The sequence below is a fragment of the Melospiza georgiana genome, chromosome 5 (genome assembly GCF_028018845.1).
Source record: "Melospiza georgiana isolate bMelGeo1 chromosome 5, bMelGeo1.pri, whole genome shotgun sequence".
NCBI lineage: Eukaryota > Metazoa > Chordata > Aves > Passeriformes > Passerellidae > Melospiza > Melospiza georgiana.
The window spans coordinates 520,252-546,569 of NC_080434.1; the positions used below are offsets into that span (position 1 = coordinate 520,252).

The following is a 26,318-nucleotide window of genomic DNA, read 5'->3' on the forward strand; positions in this document are numbered from 1 at the left end:
ACATTTTATCTGGAGCAAAAAGGGATAAAAGATACTCAGAACTTGAAACAAAGGGGTAACATGCCAGATATTCATACTACTTTGATATAACAGTGTCAGACAGTCTAAGAGGAACAGGCATGTTATTTTCTGTAACTTTAAAAACCAAAACCTTCCTTGAGAGACTTGGAAGAGAAGTGCTAAGATGAAAATGAACTGCTGTTAAATATAATTTGGAGTTGTTATGCTGCTTTATGATTACTTTTGTTGACAATATTTTCCACCTGCCACCTCTGTAATCAAAGTTTTCTTTTATATTGTTGGAAACTTTTTGTGTTGTGACATTAGTCTTGCCTAGTTTTAAAAGTGGCTCCAGATAAGGCTAACTAATAGAGAGGATTGTTTTATAACTTGGTAAATTTTATTAAGCTGTGTGTACATCAACCTGAGACTGATTTAAAAGACCAAGGTACTGGGGTAAGCTTCTTTTAAATTTAAAATGTCAGCATCAAGGGGTAGATTTTGAGGAAAAGCCCTTCCTATGTGGCAGGCACAGACAAGCAACTCTGTCAAGAAGCAGATGGCAGGCATACAGCTGAATGCTCTGAATATTCACCAAGATCATCACTCAAATAAAAAAGGGAAGCATGGAACAGACAAATGGGATGGAAGTAACTCTCAATGCTCAGATTTGCCTCGAGACACAAAAAAACCCCCAAAATAATGAAGTGGAGAAAACCACTACCTCTCCACAAACTGCTTCCAAATTGTGTTACTTCTGGGAAGTGTGGCAACTATGAAAAATAAAGTCTCTCTTCTTAGCTCGTTCTTGGGACAGGTAGGATTAATCACTCAAATCTTTAAAAACTGATCAAGGAGAAAGACTAAGTAGGATTAAGAGATACTGGGAAAAACATAATTAATCCAAAGGAAATTTCTAGCTTTATTTTGAGTTTAAAAGCAAGTCAAACTAATACCATTTCAGACTGAAAGAGGGAGACATGGGGATATCCTGGTCCACATACTTTTACTGTTCAAGCAGATTATCTTTCCTCCTTCATATTTCTAAACTGCATATGTCTACAAATCAGCACTAAGAAACTCTTGAATGGAACTCAGTTTTCAGTTCTGAAGGCTGTATTTAAACAGGCACAGACAGGAAACAGAACCTTAGTCATACAACAGTAATAACACAATGGCAGCGTCCATCTATTTCCCCAGGGTCACAGAACTGGGAGTTGCATAGCACTTGCACTGAGCACATCCCATTGTAATGGCTGCAGTTATAGATTGCATGTTTTAGTATGATAGGTAAATTTACAGGCATTTTTATCAGCTATGATAAAATGCTGTCATATTCAAGCATACCATATTTTCCCATATTCTTCTGGCATCTTGATTTTATTCTTACTCTGAGAGGTATTCTGGCACCTTAATCAGTACTGACCTCAAGAGCTACCTGTAATGCACATTTAGAAATCAGAGAATTTGTGATTCAACATCTGAAAATGCAGCTGTCATATTGTTCACTTTGGTGTCAACAAAAACAATTGCTGAATTCTCAAAACCATACACATACTTGATACAAAAGCAACAATGTGGTTCAGCTTTACTGGTGTGTTTGTGAAAAAACACATTTAATTATCATCCAGTGGACAAAACAATCAGGACAGTTTAATATTATTTTACATTTAACTTGTTAATAAGAGGCTTAGAAATTTTTCATATGGAAATTTCTTTCTAAACCTAAGAACAATTTTAATTTAATCTGTCCTCTGACAAAAAGAATTTTCTTGAGTAGCAAACTTCAGTTCAAATATAAAGTTTCTTTCTAGCAATGAAGAAAATTAGATTCCAAGAAGAAGATCCCTGGACAATAGAAAAGCACAAGCTCTCAGTAGCAATATCCTTAGAGGTAAGCACACCTAGAGAAACACCCAAAAAGTGAGACTGGTTGCCCGGAGAGGATATACAATTTGTGTCCTTGGATATATTCAAAAATCAGTGAACAAACTGAGATGACTGGGCCAGCTTTAAGCAGGGTGTGGGAATAAGAGAGCTTCAGAGGCTCCCTGCAACCTCTAACACTCCGCACTTGCATGATTCCATTTCTGCTAACTCTATGCAAGTAATTCTCTCCAAATCACTCTATTAAGAGAAGCTAGACAAAATAATTGAAGAATCGAGAAGAGAAGCACAGGAGGAATGAACTGGTTGCTCAGAGGTAATTGCTGAATTATTATCAGAACCAGAACCACCAGATAAGAAGTCCTGACAGTAAATTGGGCTGTTTATTCAGTAGTATTTCTAGTGAGCACTTACTACTATGCTCTTGTTAGAATTCACTCTAAAGCCAGACTGAAAGGCAATAATGAAATTCACAGAAGCAAAGCAAGAAGCACTGAAAGGGAATAAATATAGGGAGAGACATATGGAGTAATTAAGATTCAAAGTTCTCAGATTATAGGAAAGCATGATGTGTTTTGTATTAAGAGAGACAAGCAGAGAGAACAAAGCTAGTGGAAAGAGCCTGAAGTCAAATTAAGAGAGGAAACAGTATGGTAGGGGTGGAAGAAGGAAACCTACCGTGAGTGCCTGAGGTGCATACGTGATGGAAGAATAAATTTATCGGAGATGGCAGTGTATAGTGACAGACTGCAAAAGAGATAAAACCAAAGACCTCCTTATGCACACCAGTTTTGCTGCTACTGTAGATCCTATTCATTGAATCAATATGCCAAAGGGATACTAAAGAATAAATAAAATTCGTTAGAGTTGAGAGGATACAGTTTGCCCCAGTTAAGAAAACATTTACTTAATTGAATAGGTTAGAGTATGTTACTATAGCTGTATAATAAAATTGATTCTCTGCATCTTGGAGTACCTGGACACTTGCTTTGTGAATGAAGCATTTTCTACATACTTTAGAGATAATGACTCAGCTGGCTACAAAAATTCTTCTAGCCATCCCATACCTCTCAGCACCCTCTAGCAAAATTAAATGCCTATCAGTTGACAGGAGATTCTGAAAAAGTTTTAAAAAATGAGGCAAGTCATTGCAAAAAATGATAATCTATATTTTTGAGATAGTGACAACGATCTAGGTGACATGTTATATGTGCATGTTTTGGATAAGAGAAGTCAGATGTGTGGTATCAGTGCTTGCGGCAGCCTCTGTCTACCCTCCTTATAATCATGAGGTATGCTTTCTCAACATATTCACTTCCACCAATAATAGCATTTAATCAGTGAAATTGTCTGTTCCTTCATCAGGCTCCCATAGCCTGAAGTAATTTTCTGTGTTCCTTAGTACTATATGTGACTTGAAATGAATCTCATGTGTTGTGTATTAGACCCTTCATTAAGTATGTTTCTGCTGTCCTTACAATCTTTAAAAATGCTCATCCAGAGCCCTCAAAAAATGCAAATACTTAATTTTTCTATATTTAGCAACAACCATTACAAGTGTCTGTGCTGGAAAAAATTCAGACAACATTCTAGCCAAAAAAATAGTTCTTGCAAGCTGAAGAAAATATAGCTGTGGGACATATTAATTAATACCAGCTGTGTTCATCATATACATTATAGGCCAAGGACAATCATGCTTATTCCAGATTCAATCAGGAGTCCACCAATAATTAATTCTCTGAAAACATGGAGAAAAATAAATTATGCTTTGGTTACAACCATATTTCCTGTCCAAAATAGGCTAACACTTTCTATTTCTCTTGTTTTCTTCCTTGTAATGACAGAAGAACTTGAAACATTTATACCAGTTTTAACTGGAGTTTTTTTATTTGACATGTAGTGAAATCATTTGATACCTTTCTGCCTACAACAAGCAAGAATGCATAACCAATATTGTAATAATCCTCTGACCATTCTTTATCATGTGTTACTGGACCTAGAGACACTAATCATGAGCAACCCTCTTGCCTTTAACACAAGAAAATTAAAAAACTAAGTGCATGATAACGGGCATCTACCTGGCACTTTTAAAGGCATTAGTTTTTTGTTTGTTTGTTTTAAAGTAGGTACAAGTCCAGACCTTTATGAGTTTTCACAACTGTAAAACATTACCAATATGCACAGACATCCTTCCCACCCCCTCACACTCCTTGATTCCTCATCCTTCCCATGTCATAGAAGGGTACACATGAGATTTCACACAGCCATTTTTTGCAATTTTGGTGTGTACTCTTCAATTCACAAGTTTTAATTTGGGAATGACAAACCTCATCTGATGTACTACATCACAATCCTGCCCCCTTAAATGGAGTAGACACTTAAATCAGTCATATCTTCCAGGTCTCTCATTTCCTAAGAATGCATGCAGCTATTTTCTTTTCATTATTTTTCAGTCAGCAGTAAGAATATGACAGTCTAAATTTAGGATCTTCTCAACCACAGGTACTGTACAGATATGTTAACAAAAAAAGCCATTTTTCTTTTTTCATTCATGCCAACCTGAACAGATATACAACACAGCCTTTGGAGGGGCAAGAATTAGAGGATTACCTTTGTAATCCATTGTAGAATATTTTTGCTCAGCAGCTTCTTTGTGAATCAAGAAGGCGATCCTACAATCACCACAGCTCATCAAATTTCACTTAATAAGAACTCAAGAGGGCACTGGTGAGAAATACAGCATAGAGAGAGAACTGAAATGAATTTGATGATACTGCTTTACAAATTGTATCTAGTACTATTCAATTAGTTTGATGTGTTGAGATCCCAGTGGAAAAACTAAACAAGGGAAGATTTATAGGAAAAATAGTTTTCTCTCAACTAACATTGATCGATACAAAAAACAAACCTTACTGTCAAAAGAATTATGTGAGATAGCTTCTCCCTTTCATTCAAGCCACATCAGCTGGCCTCGCAATCCCTTCCCAAAAGCCCAGACTCACACATCACGATAGCCGCAGCATTGCTATAGCAACTGGAGGGAGAGTTGCTAAAAATGTATACAATTTAATCATTCAGCAAGGCTAATTTGCAAAACGGTAGCTAATAAAAAACCCAAAGAGATGCCACGGCTACACATCCCTCTACATCCACTCAGAGAGAGCACACACACATTTTCACTCAGCACCCTTCACCAACAGCAAAAAAGAGAAGCTTTAGCTGATATAACTGTAAAAGACACATTTGTTGGAAACTAAATGTTGTCAATGCATGTTGGAATGATTGTTTTCTACTTCTCAAGACTTGTCACTACACTCCACTAAAGTTTAACAAAGTACCTAACACAAGCACATTTTTGGCATTGCAATTAGTTTTAAAAAATGTTTTTCTCAAGCCCAGGGCACCATTAAACTCCAGCCTTCGGAATGCTGCACGTGACATATGACACAATTTTACATATGTCAGAAGTCAGTCCTGGTAATTCCAGGAAAACAGTGGAGGAAAATATAGTTAGAAAGGTTCAATGCCCCTTGGAAGAGGGGCTTACTGGAGGTCAGACTTTTGCACAGTAACACATTCAGTTGAGTTGTAACTTCTCATGGGAACTTTCCCAACATATAAAGAAATATATGTTTAACTGGCAATTACTTTTAAAATACTTTAATGTTGTGTACTAAACATGATTTTTTTGCAACATAGGCACTTTCAAAATATTTGTTCTGCTACCAAGTGTGCTTGGACGAGGGAAAAGTTCAGATTAGGTTTTATTCCTCAAACATCACACAAATCCCCCTAAAAATTATCATATTTTATGTCTTATTTATTCGGCAAAGAAGTTAAAATATCTCAGTCTTCCTGATTTGACTCTTCAAAAGCACATTTGACTGCTCAGTTCATATACTAGAACTTAGGTGTCATGGTTTCAATGATATGTGATCACCTCTGTTTATCATACTCAAACACCTATTTTGGTTTCAACGGCATAATTATCTGGAGTTTTGAAACTTTACCAGTCAAATTTTTTCTATCTTTATTTTCCATGCAAAACCTCAAATACTGAATTATATTGCATCAACATTCTATCAACTTTTTATTCTTTTTCTTTCCTGTACAACAAATATAGAAATAGATTTTTTTTTCTTGTCCTCAAACACCCAGTGTCACTGTCTAAATACTTATCAAGTCTAATAAGTTGGGCTGAACTTTTAGCAGAAAATGCTCTTAATCCTTTTGGTACAAGGGTGGCTTTCTGCAGCCATCAGCTGCTGCTCTGAAAGCACTTGAAAGGTGTTGTTCTTTTTTGATAGCAGCTTGTGTGCTAACTATGCCCACTGATAGCAGAAAGCTGCAAGCAAATCTGCCAACGGATGCCGTGCAAAGCCCCTAATTGCCGATTTTGGCTCATTTCAGACAGAGCCCCCGCAGCCTTTCCCCCGCAGCCCCAAGGTTTGCGGGCAGGGTGGGTGGGCTGAGCACACACAGCGGAGAGCCGCAGGCGCCCCCTTCTGGACAGCCAGTGCTGCTCCAGCTCACCCATGGACCGGCATGAGCACTGACCCGCGACCACACGCCTCAAACACTCTCTGCGCAAGTGTTCTGCATTCTGCATCCCTTGTCTGAATACGAAAAGATTTCTTGAATCTTAAGCTTTTTGGTGCAAGCTACACAGACTAAAGAGCACCAGCCAAATAGCTTAATAAGAAAATACCTAGCTGTGTAACTTAGGAAAGATTAATTCCCCATCACTTATGGGCAACATCTCTGTCAATGTGTTTCTTAACTGAGTACAGAAAATGGATCTTTAATCCTATCATTTTCAAGCATCATTTAGATTAAGAACAGTCCTACTTTTTGCTCCAAGTCTGACTTTTTTTCCTAATTTTTGGTCTTATAATATCAATAAGGATAATCTATATATGAAGGAAAACATTACAATGTCAAGACACAAACATCAGTATATCTTACACCTAGCTATCAATCCTCAGTGAGGTAGATAAAGTCTCTCAATTCCCATCTGTGCTGGGAATTGAGGTTCACAGGTCTGAAATGCACCAAGCCACATCAGTAAATCAGTATGTGCCTAAATACAGAGTTAATATATTCCCTATTTATTATATTTCCTGCATTTGACAATCCAGGCATACACATTCACATACATTAAAGATTAAAATGAATGCTTTGCATGACAACACAACTTACACATTCAGTGATTACACAGCTACTCAAAGGAATGTGGTAGACATGGGTTTACTCTATAACCAGCAGCATGTGGAAAGTTATGAACAAAATTGAGAAACATCTTAAGTCTAAAAGTCCACAAAAATGAATTCAAATAATAGATCATGCTTTTATTTTATTCTGATCTGCTTATGTTGGTTATACCAGTTAATGTTGCTGTCTGTAGGTGATTGGAAAACACGAGTGTCGATGATGCCAGAAAGCAAAGAAGATCCAGCCATTGTGGATGTGGCAGCAACTGTGGAGATGCCAACCTGCTTCATGAGTCAACGCTAAAGAGGGGACACCGAGGCATTTGCCATCTGCCTCTTGCCTGGCTCAGAGATGGCACATCTATTTGCACATGTATGGCACCTCTTGATCAGGACTTGCACACAGTTATTTTCTTGTTATCCCAACTACAGGTGTGCTTATAATAAGAAAAAAAAGCCCTCAATTATCTATGTCTCAAAGACTTTTCACAACATATTCAATTATGCAGCCTCTTGGATCAAAGAGCTTCTTCACTTTTTAACCTCTCTAGATCTCTGAACTAACTTCATTGGCTTGTGCTGCTTTTTAGCACATCTTTATCTGAAGAAGCTCATTAACATGCTGGCTATATAATTTGCTAATCACTAATGAAAATTTTATATTAGACCAGACATAAAATTGATCTCTGTGACATCTCAGTACACACCTCTTGCCCTTCACATCCCAGCTCAATACTGCTGCTTATCATTATCTTTTATTTACGTTAAGTCCTTTGGACAGTTTTCAGCCTCTGTGTTATTTGAGCCAATTTACAATAATTTTTCAATGAGACTTTGCAAATCACTATTAGTAATTTTTACTATCCCAAATACTTTAGATTTTACATACATTAAGCTTCCTATATCACTATTTTTTGACTATTCAAAAACAAATAGCTAAATCATCTAGCTATTTACTAGATGATTTAGAAGTTACTTTTGCCTGATATTCTTCATTCTTTCCTTATTCTATCACTCAGTAAGCTGTGAGAGCTTACAAAAGCAGCATCTGTTTCCATATACTACCAAGACTTAAAGTTAGGACTCTTGCACAGTGCTGTAAATTTTAGGTTCATGCTTTCTATCAGCAATATATTTATCCCACCTCAGTGGCAGCTTCTCAGTTCTCCGTGACTTTCTAAGTCATTACAGGTGGTGTGGTCACCACCCTTTTATATCCTGGATGCTCAGAATATCCAATCCATGCTTTTCCTCCCAACCTTCTGGTCCTATCCCCATAATATTTTTTTATCAGTTCTGATTTGCTTCCTCACTACTACCTTCCTTAGACAAAAAGGCAATAGCCTTTACTTATACTGGTATATACAAAGTCCTTTCATTTCTGCTTTTTTTTTTCCACTGTTTTTATGCTGCATTTAATAGGAATAGTAATAAGTTTCCTTACTTCCTACAGAAAAAAGAAATACTGGACTTATATATGCCTGCTTCAACATCTTTTTAAAATCCACTGATACCCAGCACAAATCATGTGGCACAACTCTGAATAGAAGGCTTTTGTCAGGTCCATTTGTAAAACAAAGGTAATCAACATTTCTAAAAAAGTTTCTGATTAACTAGAGCTTTTTTATAAATCTTTTATGAAATCTTAATTGAATATCTGAGGAAAGATAGATAGTTAAATAAGAGCTATGTAATAATTATCAAGTAGATCACCAATACTTTGATACCAAGCTTGCATTATTTGTTATTTAGGAATTGGTCAGAGTGATTAAATTTTTGGTATGTGGAAAAAGCAATTCTGGTGCAACGAAGATCATAGACATCCTTAATTAAAAACTAACTATATCCAAGTCTAATTTTATTTATGAGCTTTCAGGGAATAGCATTAACTTCCTGACACTACAGAAGTGATTCATCAGATAATATGCAAGAAAATTTGTAGGAAATATTCCTTTGAAAGGCAAAACTCACAAAGTAATTATGTCTTTTATATGTCTAGGTATCTGGCTCACATTATATCAAAAAACTTGTATCTTTTCATGGATTATAATTAGCACTTAGTAATTCATAAAATGCTAGTAACTGTAGGATTTAAAACAGTTAATAAAAAAAAAAAGATTCACTGGTGAAATGCATTGTAACTACACAAGACAAGAACAACAAAGATATTTTGTTTCCTGTATACAGCAAAAAACACCAAAACAGAGAAGAAAAAAAAAAAAGCCTGAAATGACAAGATTTATTTTCAAAATAATTTCATTTGGCTAACTTTATGGTCAAGATAAATTAATTGTTAGCTGTCTGGTGGAGAGAATTAGGACAGGTGCCCGAATGCCAGCTGCCTTTTCAGCTCTTGTCACACAGGACCGGGGACACCAAACAAGCCTGCACTCTGCTGTCCAGAGCCACACCAGGAGCTCAGCACACGAGAATGGCAACAGACCTCTATGTATCAGAAGCAGATGACAGAGGGTGGGATCAAACCAGATGGCTTTACTTTAGATGGCTACAGGCAGGAGAAAGCCGTTTAATTCCATTTATATTACTTCATATAAGCAAAGCAGAAGATGAATTCAACATTAGTTTGAAAACAAATGCAGAAATAGTGAGAATGTAATTTTCAATGTGAAGGTCTGTAGAAACTTGCATAAAGTGTTGGGTATTGTTGCATTGAAGTCTGGTTTTAGGGTGCTTTGAGGCCAGTATAGATTTAGAAATTTAGGTTGAATTTAATGATCATTTTAAACGATCAAAAAAATTCTCTTTGAATGCTTATTTTTATTAAAGAACTTTTTCTCTGGAGGGAAGCTTATAAATGAGTAGAGAAGTTACCATTAGATTGTTGAAATAGAATTTAATATAAACAGAAAAAGAAATTTGGAAATGTAAATACATAAAACTTATTTTTCCCCATGTGTTGCTTTCCTTATGATCACAATCTGACATGCAGCTGATTTTAATTTTAAGCTGTTTATAGTATACCTCCAACTTTCATCTGTTATTTGCACTTCTTGTGATCTCTTTGGAGAAGGGAACAAGTATTCCCATCTTTACAAGCAGGGCCATGAGTATTGTGGGAGCTACCAGAATAAGTACTAATAATGACAAGAGTAATAATTTAGGCAGCTTTCTCTTATCTGCTCTATCAGAATCAGTTCACCCATACAACATTAGCACTTCACTGTCATCCACCAATGATCTGCCAAAATATTTAACTCAAAAACTGACAAACATATCTTGGCTGCGCACACACTGAAGTATTAAAAAACTGGAAAGCAAGCTGTATGCTGCCTATTCATATTTTATTTATACACAAACATGGAGCAGCATTATGAGCGTCATCATGAGCCTAACAGCATTTCTCACACTCAATAAGGTTTTGGCCAGGAAAATCAGTATCACATAAAAGCAGTCACCTGTATTTGCAGATACAAGATTTCAAACAAAAGACTGCATCAAAAGACCTAAAACTTGAAGTAAAAAACAAGCTAAGGAATTCTGTGAAATTGAGCATGCTAAAAGACAACAGATGAATTGTCAAGTTCCTGAATGCACAGAAACAATAATCTACACCCGTATAAAAAGTCCAGAACTGAAAGTAACAACATCAGAAACACTTCCTAGAGTCATCATTGATATTTCTCTGATGCCACCAGTTCAACATACAGCAGGACTCCAAGTGAAACAACTTTAGCACGAGTATCCCTCAGGAAAGGTATTAAAAGTAACTCAGAAGAATATCTTTTAAACCACCCCACTGCCCCAAAAACCTCCCTTTAAAACATCCAGAGCAGCACATGCAACTCCACATCTCAGCTGAGTTACACTCCAAAGAACAGGGGACTCAATGAAGTTCAGACAAGGGCAACTACAAAGAAAAAAAGTTTGCAGCAGCTGCCCTACAGTGAAGGATTAAGAAAGCTAAGACTCCTTGATTTGGAGACAATGACACAAAACAAACATCACATTTACACTTCAAAATTTTCTGTATCTAGTGAATGACTGCAAAACTATTATTCACTAAATGGATAACACTATAACTAAGAAAAACCCAAAACCCCAACCCTCACAGTACAGAGAAAGAAGTTAAAAGACAAGCAAGATCTAACTTGCCAATGTCTTTGAAAATGCAGTTTGTGGACAAAAAGAAACAAAAAACCCCATGCTATTCCCCAAATAGCACTTCTTATTCTCAGTTGGAGAACATTAAGCTGGACAGTCAATTGCTGTGACTCAGCTGGGCCTTCTTATGCTGTAATCTCTTTTACCTTTTATCGAGAAATTCTATTCTTTCATTAAAAGAATGAAAATGCAATAATTAATAATGCAAACGCATACTTATTGGGCAGTCTGTTAACTAAGATAATATACAGCACTTCAACATAAAATGTCAGAATTTACTTACTACAAGGAATAAAAACCTAACAGAAAACACCCCACCTTCCAAAGCATTTTTCCCTGAATAAACTGGAAGGATTGAAGGAATGAGTGCACCCTGTTTACTGACATAACCATACACCTACAAAAAGTCAGTCACAGCTATTCCAGGCTTTTATGGACATCATATTAAGGATTGTGAAGTAACTTGAAGCTGACAATGTTTTTCTTTCAACAGAAAGAATCTGTGTCTATACTTGTGATATCAAACTGCAGTGCTTTCTCAGAAATAAGTATTTTCAAAGGAATAACAATTGCCAACCTGGTGAAGAGCAATATGGAAAATTATATTCAGATAAAAATTCTGGTCTCTTATCAGGAGTAAAAAAATCATAAACAACCACATTTTGTCCAAGTCATCAATATATCCCGGTTTTTCAGGTCACAAATATGTCCTTTATTGTTTTCAGCACCCACCTCTTGCTAAGGGTATCCTCTTTTCGTTCTTCTGTTAAAACCAACCAAAAAAGAACAATAACACCAAGGCTCTATTAAAGAATCAAGTATTTGATGGTAAACTTTTTACTTATCTATGATGCTCAATCTCTTCAAAAGTATTTTTGCTTATAGACACTAGGTTGAATCCACTTCAGCAGCATTGGCTTTTACTTGTTGGAACTACAGAGTACAGAATCACTCACTATCTGTTTGCATCTGAAGTCATTAAAAGTGGACACCAGAAAACTGTTAGTACCCAATCCTGCAGATTGCTGGCTGCTGTTCTCTCTGGCAGTTTTATTCACTTACTGGGATCTATACATATTCAAACTCATGAAACTATTTTAGTTCCAAGTACTAAATCTAGCAGAAGTGTCAGGTCCAGATGTCTGGTAGAAATATTCAAGCTCAAGTGCTCCTTTAGAGCTAGTGAAACAAAATTCTTGCAGTCAGACCCTTGGAAAGTCAAGAGTACACAAAGGAGGAGTGCTAAATTCAAAAAAAGACAAGTGGTTTTATGTCCTCTGAGAAGAAGTCTAGGAAGCCTAAAAGGACAAAGCCCAAATGTTGTGGTTTGATATGCAATTAAAACTAAGAAATGTTCATTAAATATTCATTGATTCCTAAGTGAAGGTGGTTCCCTAAATTCACTAATTCTACTTGTGTGTGCATAGGAGATTTTACTTCAGTCACTCAGATATCCTGACAAATTCTGTAGGTCATGAAATCTAATGTGCAGTAATTGCACTGTGTCACAGACATAAAACTACACATTAAATACTAATTGAAATTAAGTTGAGTCAGAACACTTCTAGAAAAACAGGTTCTGTCACTGAGCTTAACACTGAAAATTACACTCTTTCACACCAGCACACCATACATGGAAATTAGCTTTATTTTTGATTTAAATATGACCCAGATAGCAGGTAATACAGAGAAAAACTTGGATTATACTATTTGATTCTGGAATTCCTAAATTTCAAATGAAAAGTTAAAAGAACAAGCCATTTGAGAATGCTTTATTTAATGAGCAGTCCTATGCCACTGGTTAGAATTTGGCAGTTAAACCATCAGAAATCACTGAGCCAGCGTATAATCAGGATGGAAATGCAGCTATGCATAATGCCCATAATTAGGCCTATGAAAGCTGAAACAAGCAAAGCCATTAAATCAGTCAGTGTTTAAATCAGATGGTCAGTGTACCTGCTCACTGAATTGTTTGCACGTGGTTTCTGAGGTCCATCGGTGAACTGCAGGTCACACACACTGTGCAGGCATTTTGCAGGAAACCACGCTTTGTTAGCTCCTAGTCTGATTTAAGATTTATCACCTACCACGTTCCAAGTACTGTTACTGTTAAAGTTTATCACCTACACGTTCCAAGTACTGAAAAGACAGCACAGCACACTTACCAGGCTAGTAGCTTTTTGAATAAAATAGAAAACAGATAGCCCAAGTTTACAAAAATACATCCAGTTAGTGCATGTCATCTACTGTGTATTAATGTTTTTAATGTCCTGAGTGTTTTTGTAGTGAATTTGCTTTGTATATCCTTAGAAATTATCCATCATATTTCCATGCTCCAGTTTCTTTTGTGTGCTTCCTTGCTTCAGTAATAATTTTTAAGCTCAGTGATCAAAAAAGCTCACCTATGCAATTGCCCTTTCACAACAAACACATGACACTATCTCAAATGCATCTGGACAATTGCATTAGAGAAGATCTGGGAATTTCTGTCTGAAGCTTTTCTACATGCAAGAAGAAATGTTTTAAACACACCAATTTGAGCCAAAAACCACTTACAAATTCTGGTAAAGTTTTTTAAAAAGTTATTCACAACACATTAAGGGCTTTACTTCTGCTATTTCTGCCATGGGGAAACCTGATTACTCAGACTTGTGAGATTTAACCACAAAGATGTGCAAAAGACTGTCCTATATACTGAAGTCCCAGGACTCTCAATTCTGACATTAACCGTATTCTTACCTACCTTTTCCTGACTAACAAGACCTGAAAAAAAAATAGTTTTATGTATATGGACTGAGTAACACACACTGAGAAACAACAAAATGCCTAAAGCCTACCTAATTTGATATTTAAAAAAAACTTTTTTATTGTGAGAACAGCCTCCACCTGTTGCACTTCCACCAAAACTTTGATATAAAATAAACATATTTCTTTTTTCAGCCCTCTTGGGAGTGAAGGGAAACACCATTTACAGCTCAGCCATAGACATCACCAGCACAGATACTGGAGTATGCAACACATTCCACAGTTCCTGCGTGGCCCTGACAAAATTAGACCAATTCCTTTGGAGGAAATCTGTTTATCTGCTTTATGCCAAAAATCAGGAGGCAGACTGCAATACTGAAATTGAAGGAGCAGGAACACAGAGTTCTTCTGACATGGTAAAAAGCACAGGAATTATGCTTGTAGCCATCCATCTGGTATTTAATCCAAGTAATCTAAGTTTATCATTCTTTCACAGTTTCTGTACATCTACCTCTATATGTCCCTAAAAATCTTAATACAGGACCCACTGGACATGGAGAGACAGTACTTCATTAATTTCAATGTGTTTAATGTGTTTTAATATGTTAGCCCCACAGCAATGGTGTTCAGTTAGGAAAGATTCACTCACTTAATGCCTTCCATATTTTCTTGGCTCATAAAGAGCTACAAAGTACTGCAGGGAGTATATTGTAGAGTTATTAAATGCTATTATTAAATATGTCATATTACTGCTGAAATCTGTACAAGGCAAGAAAACGGAGAACCCTCAATATTTGAACTTCAAATATTATACAATATTTCAGTAGCTACATTTTCACTTCATAATTCCAAAAGGTCTCTACAGAACCTACACATAATCACAACTGAAGGTGAATATATTACAGTAAATGTGACAAGTTAGATGATAACTGTGGTGTTAGGGTTTAAAGATTTGCAGTCATGATGTGACTGCATTATGCATAGTGATAGTTTTCATAATTTATTCATAACTTTAGGAATACTATGAAAAATATAGAGGCACTTTAAAAAACAGATCAATGATATGTGCATCACTCAGTAGTTGAAACTCATTTACTGTGTGTTCTCATTTGCTTTAGTGCATTATTTTGCTGAGGGCCAGATTCCAAAATAGTATCAGTTTTCTTGTTGCTTATGTTATTTCACTGAAGCACTCAAAAGTTTGGGTTCTCTAAGATCTTTTATATCATCTTCTAGTAAAAATCCAGAATTTACTGAGATTATGTATTAAGAAGCTCCCCATGGAAGTAAAAACTGAAAAACCCCAAAGGCTTATATTAATTATCAGAGAAGTCAAGGCACTGTTAGTTTCCATGTTGTCAAGCCTTGGTAGCACAGCTGAAGATGCCGTGTCAGCCTCCTGGCCCACATGGGCAAGGAAATAATGCTGCCCAGGGATGAATGGTGCACAGTGTACCACACAGCTGGAGTGTGTCACCTCCAGAGCTGTCATCCTGGGCTCTGCAAGGGACAGAGCCCCATGGACTGTGGCAATTTAACTAAAAGAGAACTCACATACATACCTACGAACTAAAGATACAAATACAGACTAAACAGAGAATTCACATACATACCTATGAACTAAAGATACAAATACAGACTAAACAGAGAAAAGAATGGACTAGTGCTCTGGCCAGCAATGAAAATATGCTCAGGAAGTCAGGTCATCCATGAAATGCCAAGACAAAAAGGACTAATAAAACCTTTGACTAAACACAGAAACACACCTACATACAAACATATATATATATTTTAAAAATACATAATGTTAATATATACTCTGAGGTAGACCTTGCAATGCATTTTTGCAGCTCATCAGAGAGATCTCAACAGCTGAGTGCTCCTTTCTCAAAATGGATTCTGAAGGATTAGGAAATATGTTGAAAGAAAAACACAAATAAAATTTTAGTACCTAAGAATCTATTTTACAATTAAATAGCTAATGAGCTCAAGCTGTTTCCTTAAACAGAACATACCAGGAATAACTTGATTACTCTATGAAAGTATCTTCACAGAGGAAAAAAGGTAGGTAGTAAAGAGTTCTTTAATCTAGCTGAGAAAATGAAACAGGAAGCAAAGGTTAGAAGCTAAAGTGACACATTACAATTAGAAATTAGGCACTCATTTCTACCACAACCAATTAACAAGTACATTTGTAAATTCTTTTCCTGTTGAAGCCTTTTGAAGAGCTCTTTTGTAATCTGAAAAGAAAATTTTATGTGAAGTTTTAAACACACTTCCTGCTGCTTCTCTTTAGATTAAAATGTAACAACTGATTATATAAAATGAATTGCCAGCTAGGATAAAAGGGACAAGGAGGAGAAACACCCTTTTTTTCTCCCTGTGACAGAAGAACCAGAACTTGGTAAAATACAAACTTACACAAGTTTCACCTCACATACTACAGCTCAAAGGAGTCCACCAATTTGTCAGCGTTGCTCCCACAGAAAGAAGTTCTGCCTTAGGACTTGGGGTACTGCAGTCATAGAATTTTAGTTGTAAATGAACATCCAGTAAGTTTTTGGACTCACTTTCAAAAACAGAAGTACAAGCTTTTAACATCTTTTATAAAAAAAATTGTGCCATTTCATGTCAGTCATTTTTAGTTCTGAATCTAACAAAAGACACCATAATGAAATGTCTCACCAGTGATTGAACAAACTGAAAAAAACACAGTCAAGCTTTCAGTAACATTAGGCAGGCAATATTAACAGATTATACTCTACACTGAAAATTGTAGCAAGAATAATAATTGAAGTCAATTGCCAAATCAACAGTAATGTAAAACATGCAAGTAGTCTAGCTAAAAGGTTTCTAGTCATTTTTCCAGGTATGCTTACAGGCTTAAAATAAGCTGATGAACTAACAGCACACAGGAGAGTAGACAATTTTGATTATCGGGCTACTTAATATATGCTAAGCATGAAAAGAAGGATACTAAGAAATTCACACTACTCTGTAGCTTCCTAATTTTATCTTATCATCAAAGAATCTAATGCAGAGCAAGCTGGTTGAATAATTAAATTTCTTGCAATTTTTTTGCTAATTTTAATGCAAATATCATTGACTACATTTTTCTTCTGGGTAAGATTATTCTACCACCAGTAGTGGGGAAAACAGCCTTTTTTCATTTCTTTCCACAAGAAACATATTATGCCTATATTTCAACCAATTTAATTTTATCTCCTTTCTTCAGTCTTTTTCCTATCAATTATACATTAGATTAATATTTGACTATACAATTAAACAAAAGCTGATTTTTTTCCCCTAAGTTCAGCAAAATAAATTTCTTCAAGTGCAATGTGTAATCTCTATAAGCTATTTTATTTCTGGAAGTTATATGAACTCTAAAATTTGCTGTCTTTTGACATTTATTCCAATAAATGTGAATTTTACACTTTTACAAAGTTTTGACTCTGTGGTTATTCAGGCATACATTCCACTCACTTTCTTGAGTTATACAGCCAATGAACTGTTTGACACTGAAGTCAAGCTGCTCACTGTTGCTCAAGAGCGCCTGCCCTGCAGCTGCCTGGTGGTGTGCAGCTTCTGCTGCTCCAGATATACCAACAAGCCAAGAGTGAATGTCAGTCAATACATCTGCCTTAGCAAAAAGATTTATATACTCTTCTATAGAGAAAAATAACTTCAGAAGTGTAGCTCTTTCAATGTGTCTTTCTCAATGACCAGTCTAGGGTCTAAAATCGGGGAAAACAGCAAAACAGAAAATAGCAAGAGCACCATTTGTGATCTTTGTCACTGTCATTTGTCTAGCGTTACTGAATTACATGAAAATATTCAAGAAGAAACAGAAAAATATGGTAAACTGTGAAAATCATTTCTAAGACTTTGTCATAGTTTCATGGTGAGAAAGGTGTGTGTTGCATGCAAGGAATTACACTTGGATTCTAAAAGTCCTTGGTGGAAAAATGCAGTAGACTCTAGAGTTTGCTTTGTTTTGATTCATCTTGTTCCAAAATGTCACCAGAAACAGCAACATTATCAAATGTCCTGAGTTTTAAATTGTTTCAATAAAGGATTTACCACAATTATATCTTGTAAGTTACTTCTGAATCCACAACTGAATAAAATAGATTGAACAGAGTGAAACAAAGGCTTGTTATTGCTTTAAAAATGTTGTTCTACTGATTAGTACTACAGAGTCAGTACTGATGCCTCAGCCAAACTCAACAAATTCACGAGTTTGGAGTGAGGTGGGCCACCTGCGTGCCAGGTGCCTATCAACACTGCTCCATAACTCCTCTCCACAGCTGGACAGGGCAGAAGATACAATGAAAGGCTCACGGGTCAGGGTAAAACGCAGGGAGAGATCACTCAGCAACCATCATCATGGGCAAAACAGACTGGACTTAGGGAAATCTGTTCAATTTATCATGAACCAAAATAAAGAGTAGGGAATGAAAAATAAAAACTACATTTTAAAAGAGCTTTCCCCCATGCCTTCCTTCTTCCTAGGCTTAACTTCACTCCTGGATTTTCTACCTCATTCTTACCTGCAGGGCAGGGGGATAGGCAATGGGAGCTACAGTCAGTTCATCACACAGGCCTACTGCTCCTCACACTCCCCCTTCTCCAACATGCCTGTTCCCCAGGACACAGTGCTCCACAAACTTCAGTCCTCCAGGCACAGACTACTCTAAAACGGCCTACTCTGACGTGGGCCCTCCCTGAGGTCTCAAGTCCTGACAGCAAACCTGCTCCTGCACAGACCTTGCAAGGGCTCACAGCCTCCTCCAGGCCATCACATGCTCCAGCTGGGCTCCTCCAAGGGCTGCCCATGGGTCTCTGCTCCACTGTGGCACTCCACAGCTGCCTCACCATGCTCTGCACCACGGCCACAGGGCAACCTCTGCTCCTGCAGCACCTTCTCCCTCTCCTGCACTGACCCTGCAGTCTGCAGAGCTGCTGCTCTCCCATAGTCTCACTCCCCTCTCTACCTCCTGTTGCTGTTGCACAGCTTTCCCCCCTTCTTAAATCCATTATCCGAGAGGTGCTACTGCTGTGACTGCTGATCTTGGCCTTGGCCAGCAGTGGGTCCACCTTGGAGCCAGCTGCAATTGGCTCTATCAGATGCAGAGGAAGTTTCCACCAGCTTCTCACAGAAGCCACACCTGTGGATCCCCTGCTGCCAAAGCCTAGCCACACCACACCAATACATGGGGCCAGGAGCCTGGGTGATGCTTTTGACTCAGACAAGCTTGGAGATAAAATTATAAAGAGATTATAAACCAAGAGCAGTGGGCTTTTGTCATCATATTGCAAGAGTTCTATTGTCATTACATTGCATAGGTTCCATATTGCTAGAGTTTCGTACCTCCTTGATGTTTCCCGTAGGCAGCTCCTGTAGGCCCTGTTCCTTCCTTGTCCTCACAGCAGCCACTGACTCCAGCCACTCCCAAACAACCAATCCACTCTTTTATAACACTCTTCTTATTGGCTACAGCTGTGGCCTGTTAAAGTCAGGCCTGTTCCCAATCTCTAATAATTGGCTCAGCTGCCAATTAAATTACCTTAATGGGGTAAGCTTAATTACTATACTACCTTTATTTTCTTATATTGTATCCCCCTACAGCAGGTTCTTTCCCAGTAGAGGAGAAAAATATTCTTATAGGCTGGGAATTGGGTATTTTTTGAACTTGGGTACGTGCCCCAGAAATCTAGTTCAATATCTGTGACTGTGGAAAAAAAAATATGTCAGTCTGTTTAAAAAAATGTTTCAAAAAGTCCAACAACATAAAACCACATAAATTTCTAACAGATGATCAAGTTTTCAACCAGCTGGCAAATTACACTTAGGTAGTGAAAGGGGAAAGATTGTTTGCGATAATGGGCCTGCTGATTAGTTCCCCTTTGCAGAAGGAACTGAGTAAGTAAAGCTTGATGCTATATCAGAAATATTCTCCAATCTCTTATTCTTTCTGTATGTCTGAAATGGAAGTTCAATATTTATTATCAGTTAAAGCAGTCTCCAAAGTCAAAGAAAGGTCTGTTCATGATGACATCATCTTCTTCTGTACTAGAAAAGAATATATTTGGAACACCACTGACCCAATGTGCTGCTGATAGCTACTGTGGAATAACAAACTCATGGACAGAGTAAGATATACACAGTTGTCATAAAGAAATGTGCCCCAGGCTCATGACTCACAGCAATGGTTCTTACAGCACCAGGCCTTCTGTCTTCCTCACTTAGAGTTATCCACTTTTTATCCATCTGTGGAAAACAGAGGCCATGAATGAGAAATTCAGTTTTATGGAATATTTTTGTTCATGACGTCCATAAAAAAGGAACTGTGTTACAAAAAGTTTCCTCTCGCTTTCTTTCCTTGATATCATGCTTCCACTGCCTTGGGAAGCAAAACATTTTTGCTTTTGTTGCTAAAGACATTAAGCATGTGTGATATAACACAGAAGTCCTACTCTGCATCAGCAACCCTGTGACCCATTTTTTCATTACTCCTCTCCACCTTTTCTTCCAGAAATGTGCTTCTAAAACTCATGTTCTATATAGGCTTACTGGATAAGTGTATTTCCTCTGCCTAGAGATTTATCATAGCTGAGTAGAAGTTGTACCTGGGACAACATCTGTGAAGAGCAAGCAGGGAAGATGCTGAGATGCATGAAAGGCAGTTTTTGGACTTAGTTCTAGGACCTCCGTTCCTGCCTGAGCACATGGGGACAGGGATGGTGTACAAAATGGGGAAAATGTGACGTGGGTTTGACTTGGAACGGCAGGCACAGAACTGGGCTGCAATTCCTGTTTCAAAGATTTTGGGGCGCAGTGTGAGGAAAGACTACAGTGACCTTGGGAGAACAGAGTGAGGTAAAGAACCAGAGAGGGTTATTTAATGCCAGTACTGAATCAGAAAGGTTGACAAATGGAAATTCCTTTCATTGGTTTCATTTCTCTAGAATTTTCTCAACAGAAAATAATAGGCAATCTAAAATGTAAGAACTATTTGAGTTAATTGTAGTAAAGTATATGAAAATTTAGTTTCCCAAGGTCATCTTGCAAAGGAAACGGCAACAGAAACAGTTTTCTTTCTAAAGTTTAAGGAAATGGCAAAGGAAACAGTTTTCTTTCTAGTCTTAGGCAAAAAAGCCTAAGAAGGTTAAAAACATGGCCAATGAAGAATAAAATGTAGAAATAATGCAGTCTGAAAGAGACTAAGATTAAAAGCCTTTTCCTATGTTCAGCATTTCAATATTATGCCACTTTTTTTGAAGGCCATTCAGCTTCATTTTATGCTTTCAATACATTTTGACTAGAAACATAAATCAGCTGACAGACACAAACTCAAGTAAGCTGAGACTTGGATTTTATAGCAATATTGATAAAAGCTAGTGGGCATTCCTGCTGGAACATTGGCATTTGGCCTGAGAGAGTACTTTGAGGGATTTTTCAGATTCTTGATGCATCTGAAGACATACTGGTGCATTGCAAGTAATAAATGCAGAAAGGGCAAGGGATGGGGAGAAGGGCTCTCTCCATGGAAGCAACAAAATAATTTTTCTAACAAGATTCAAGGATGTAACTTACTGAAGACTGGGTAAGTTTCAGAGCCTGGATAAGTTTTTAAGCCGAGATGCAGGGAAAGATAAAATAATATTTTATAGATTTCTTTGGTTAGTTCCTATCGTGCAGAAGGGAATATGTAGGAAAAACGTGCAATAACTTTTTATGTCAGTTTGACTGGCAAAGCATAAGCTGAATTAGACTGCATAAAAGGTGAAGTGAAGCTATTCAAGGAGGGTCATAAGTAAAAAAAAAAAAATTAATCCTAAATTTAAAAACATGTAAATAATTCAAAGCAGCAGATTTTCTTTTCTTTTTTTTTTTTTTGTTTCTTTTATTTTAAGATTACTCTTTCTTTTATGTAACTCCATGCTGGAATACCCAAATTTACTAACCACACAAAATCAAGCCGGAAATATATCTCCTAAAAATCTCTCTCTGTTTCTTCCTCCTAAGTCAGAATCAACTGTGACAAAACCACCCTCACAGGCTTTTGTGTAGGCCATTCAGTAAAAATATATGTTCTTGAATACTCCACAACAGCTGTCTTCACTCTGCCCCAGATCTTTGAAAATATGTCTTAATGTCTGTAAATCCCTTGTTTCACTGTTGGTTCATTCCTTCACACCACTGGATGGAGGAAACAGATTATTTCCTTCCTCCTCAGGTCATGTTTTCTGGACATGATCATTCACCATGCTTTTCTCTGCCATCTCTTCAGCTGACCAGTGTTTTATTTGAAGTGCAATAACCAAACCAGGATACCAGGTGCTGGGTTTGGTTGGGTTTTTTTTCCTCTTACAACAATATAAATTTGACAACTGGTGTTGCCTTCAATAAAACATCTCCTTTTTTTTTTTCACTTTTTGGCTTGCTAGGCAGTTTCTACCTTTCATTCCTCAGCTGATTATTTTTACTGAAGTGCAATAATTTCCATTTGTCCTGCTTGAACTGCATCCTGCTTTACAGACCAAAATACCAATTAACAAGATTGTTTTAGATCTTAAACATCTCCTCCAAAATACTTGCAGACATCCTCCCTCCATTTTCACTTGATATAAAAGAATACACCATCTTAAACCATTTTAAGATGATTCTCCCTGGCTTTCCTTTGTTTAATTAGAATTCTACAAGAATTTTTCACCTCACCACACCAAGATTTTGGTTTCTATCACAGTTTTGCATTTTGGGAAGTTTAATGAAGTTGACATTGCAATTATTTTGTGTGTTTTGGCAGCTAGGATAAGTAACTACATCAAACCTTTGATCAATAACTATTAGCTGTTCCATTAGAAAAATCCAAAATAGAGAGAAATCCAGATTTGAAAGTAATAACGCTTGCTTAAAATTTACAGCCAAAATAAAACCTGTTTTTTCCTAGTATCAATTAGAACATACATCTGGATTTTCAAGCAGCAAAGTTATAGTGTAGAAATAAAAAATGTAAAAGAAAAAAATGTATTGAATAATAAATCAGGTATATATTGAAAGAGAAAGAGCACAACAAAGTCTTGTTCTAATTGACTAATATAAACATTTACATTTTTCGTAAGGATTAACAGATTAAGTTGCTTTATCATGAAAGGAAAAATTGCTGTTTATGACCTGGTGTTAGACAACAGTAAATGGCTTAATCTGGTTTTCTCTGAGGGTAAAACTGTATGTAGTAATGGATTTAAGATATAGATATAGATATAAGTTTATTTTACTAATGCACAAACTGTAAAAAGTTTTGGTACACATGTGTCTGTGTAACCTTTTACAACCAGCATTTCTATTCCAGTATTGCATTGGCTTACTTTTTTTTTTCCAAGGAAATAAAAAGTACCCTGTGCCAACTGAAAGTATGGTGAGATAATCTTCCTAAAATTGTGCTTGAATGGAGTAATGGATTCCTAATGGCAAAGTGATGATATGTGAACACCAATCAATATGAATTATTGAATATCAATATGAATCAATGTGCATTAGCAAACTCAAGCTGAGAAAAACTGAAGTGCTTAGAGGCTATAACCATACACTGGGCTCCAGATCTTCTCTCTGTATCATACTCCTTCTTTGTGAGACAGCACTCAGCAAATCAAAGGCAATGTAATTTCTGTGTTGGGTTTAACAGAAAATTCAGAAATGCTGTGTAATACTCTAGATTTATTCTGCGGTGTAAAACAGAATTATTGAAGTATAACAGCTCAGAATTTTAAGATAAATAAGGAAGTTTTGTCAGCAGAGTGGAACACTGAGTTCACCTTTGAGCTTTGTCTACATAATCCTTACATTTTATGCTGCATTTGTTGAATAAAATGCCATGCCATGAGTTAAACACTCTGGAAGAAATAGTTTGGAACATGAATTAGTCAGATAGAAAAAATTAAAATAAGAACTCAGGTACATGCACATCATTAATAATTTGGTTATATTATAAAAAAAGGATATTAGTTTTTGTAGTATAGACCAATGAAGTAGTAGTATAAAGCAAAAAACATGTATGGTACAACAAAAACAAATAGTAAAATTAACTGAGCAGAAATTTTTGCAATGCAAATAATATAAATTTCCAAAAGAAAGAGGTCTGAGAACATATACATGCTTGATGTTATATTTCAATTCCAGTAAAGAAGCTTCAGCATCTGGAAATCTAAAAAAAGAAAAGTGACCACTCAGTTATCACTGCAGCATTGCTCAGTTCTATGGTTCAGGCTTTAGTTTTCCAGACTATTTGTCCTGAATCTCTAGTGCTACTCTGTACAGATTTACTAAGAAACTAAAAATGGACTGCATGTTTTACAGTAAAGTGATTTTCTCCTTCTTGATTTCAAGGTTTTGGAGAGCAGAGATAGGAAAGATTTAAAAGATGTGTAGTCAAAAAGCCACAAAAATCCAAAACCCATGATCAGGGTGAAGTCTGAAAAATGTAAAGCAGGTCTAATAAAATTTAGAAGAAAAAACACTTTGTTCTTTCTAGCTTAGTGTCACTGAAATATAGATGGCATCTGAAAGTTCATAAGAGCACAAGCAGTAGCATCGGTAGGCGTAGATGCTTTAGAAAAAAACTGACCAACATCATGCATCATACATAACGCAACTGAAAATCAGGACGCATTGTTACAAAGCATGCAGATTTCAAACACTATCTATTCTGTACTGTATAGTATTCACTAGTGCATTCTGTTATTTAGAAGATTGTGTCTATTTATTACTTTGGGACTGAAGTGGGGACCTGCAGACTCCACCTGGGTCTACTGCTTCACAGCCCAATCTCTGCAGCCTCAATCTGCAACAGCTTGACTCCACTTGTCACTGACAAGGACAAAAAATTACAATATATGTGAGCTAAAAGCCTATACTTGTAAGCTTGGTGCAACAAGAAAATAACTGGAGAGCAATTGATTCTGATTTTTAGGATTTATGTCCTTCAATTTCTTCTAAATGACTGAAAATTAGCTTTAGCCTCACAGTTAAGGATTGTTAAATTTTATAGATTATTTTCCAATCTCCAATTTATTTTTGCTTCTCAATCTCCTATTTATTTATATTTATGAAGTATTACCCATATACCACAAAACATAAATGTCACAAAAGTAATCCTGAATGTTCCTTCAGACAAGAAATATTTATTTATCTGAAGTGTAAGAATAATTGTGTAGCACGTCATGAGAAGTCATTTTTCAAGCAAAAAATATTGTCCCTTTTGCTGGAAAAACAGAAAGGGAACCTCTTCACTTGTGCCCCTGAGAATGCTGTTTTTCTTCAGAATAGTTCAATGATCCAGATAATAAATGAATAATAAAATCACTACTGTGCATGATATTTTTAATTAGGGAATATATTACAACTCCTACATTATAGTTTCAGGCAGCAAATATAATGGTCTGGATTTCTGCCTAGAATACTATTACCATTTGAAAACACTTTCTAGTAGATTCTAGAAGGACAGAAGGGTTGATTTTCCACACAAAAGATGATGCTAAGCCTCTTTGATTAGGTAATATCCTACAAATCTATTTTTTACATCTTTGTACAGTTAAAATTCTTCTGAAAAAGTTAGGAAGAAGTTGATCCTCACAACAAATGCAATCAAATTCAAGCCACGACTATCATTTGGATACTATACATATTCACCTCTCAAAGGTGCTGCAGCACATACATGCAACTCATTTTGGCATGGCTACACTACCTTCAGAAATTAAGTATATCTTTTCCACAAAACCTAGGTCAAAATAAAAAGTGAGAAAATTAATCTCTGCATGTACATACTAAAAACTCTGTAGACCATCTGAAAATGTGTTTATGGCACTCACAAACATTGCTTCATTTTGTTAATGATTTAGTCAGAGACTTTTAGACTACTCCATTTTTCCAGATATTTAATTTCTTAAGAAACATTGGAGTATTCTCAATGTCACAGGTTTATTTCCCCCATTTACCTTATTTACTCACATTAAGCTGGTAACATAAATTAGACTAAAGCATAATTTATGACTGCCTTAGGCGTATCATCTTGAAAAGCATTCAGTCTCAAGCTATAAACATCAACAGACTGACAATTCATCTCTATCTTGGTAAATTTACTCCAGCAGCTAATCATGCTCCCTTTTACACATTTGTTTGCCTGATGGGGATGTACACATGCCCTGTGCACCTATTATTATTTCCTTCTCCACTAAAATGAAGTCCTGTAACATGCTGAAGTTGCCCTGCATTCTATCCAGTCTCATTTGTTTGTTTGTTTGTTTGTTAAATTAAACAGGCCAAGCTTATTCAGATTTGCACTGGGGAGG

At 36.5% G+C, this 26,318-nt stretch overlaps 1 protein-coding gene across 1 annotated transcript in view; it reads right to left on the bottom strand.

Moving 5' to 3' along the window:
- The window catches only part of SGCZ (sarcoglycan zeta), a 374,092-nt gene that overhangs the window by 333,628 nt on the left and 14,146 nt on the right, over nucleotides 1-26,318 (bottom strand). The window contains exon 2 of the mRNA XM_058025112.1: nucleotides 20,173-20,238. Coding sequence (XP_057881095.1) covers nucleotides 20,173-20,238 — 66 coding nt within the window. The remainder of the gene's footprint in view (nucleotides 1-20,172; nucleotides 20,239-26,318) is intronic.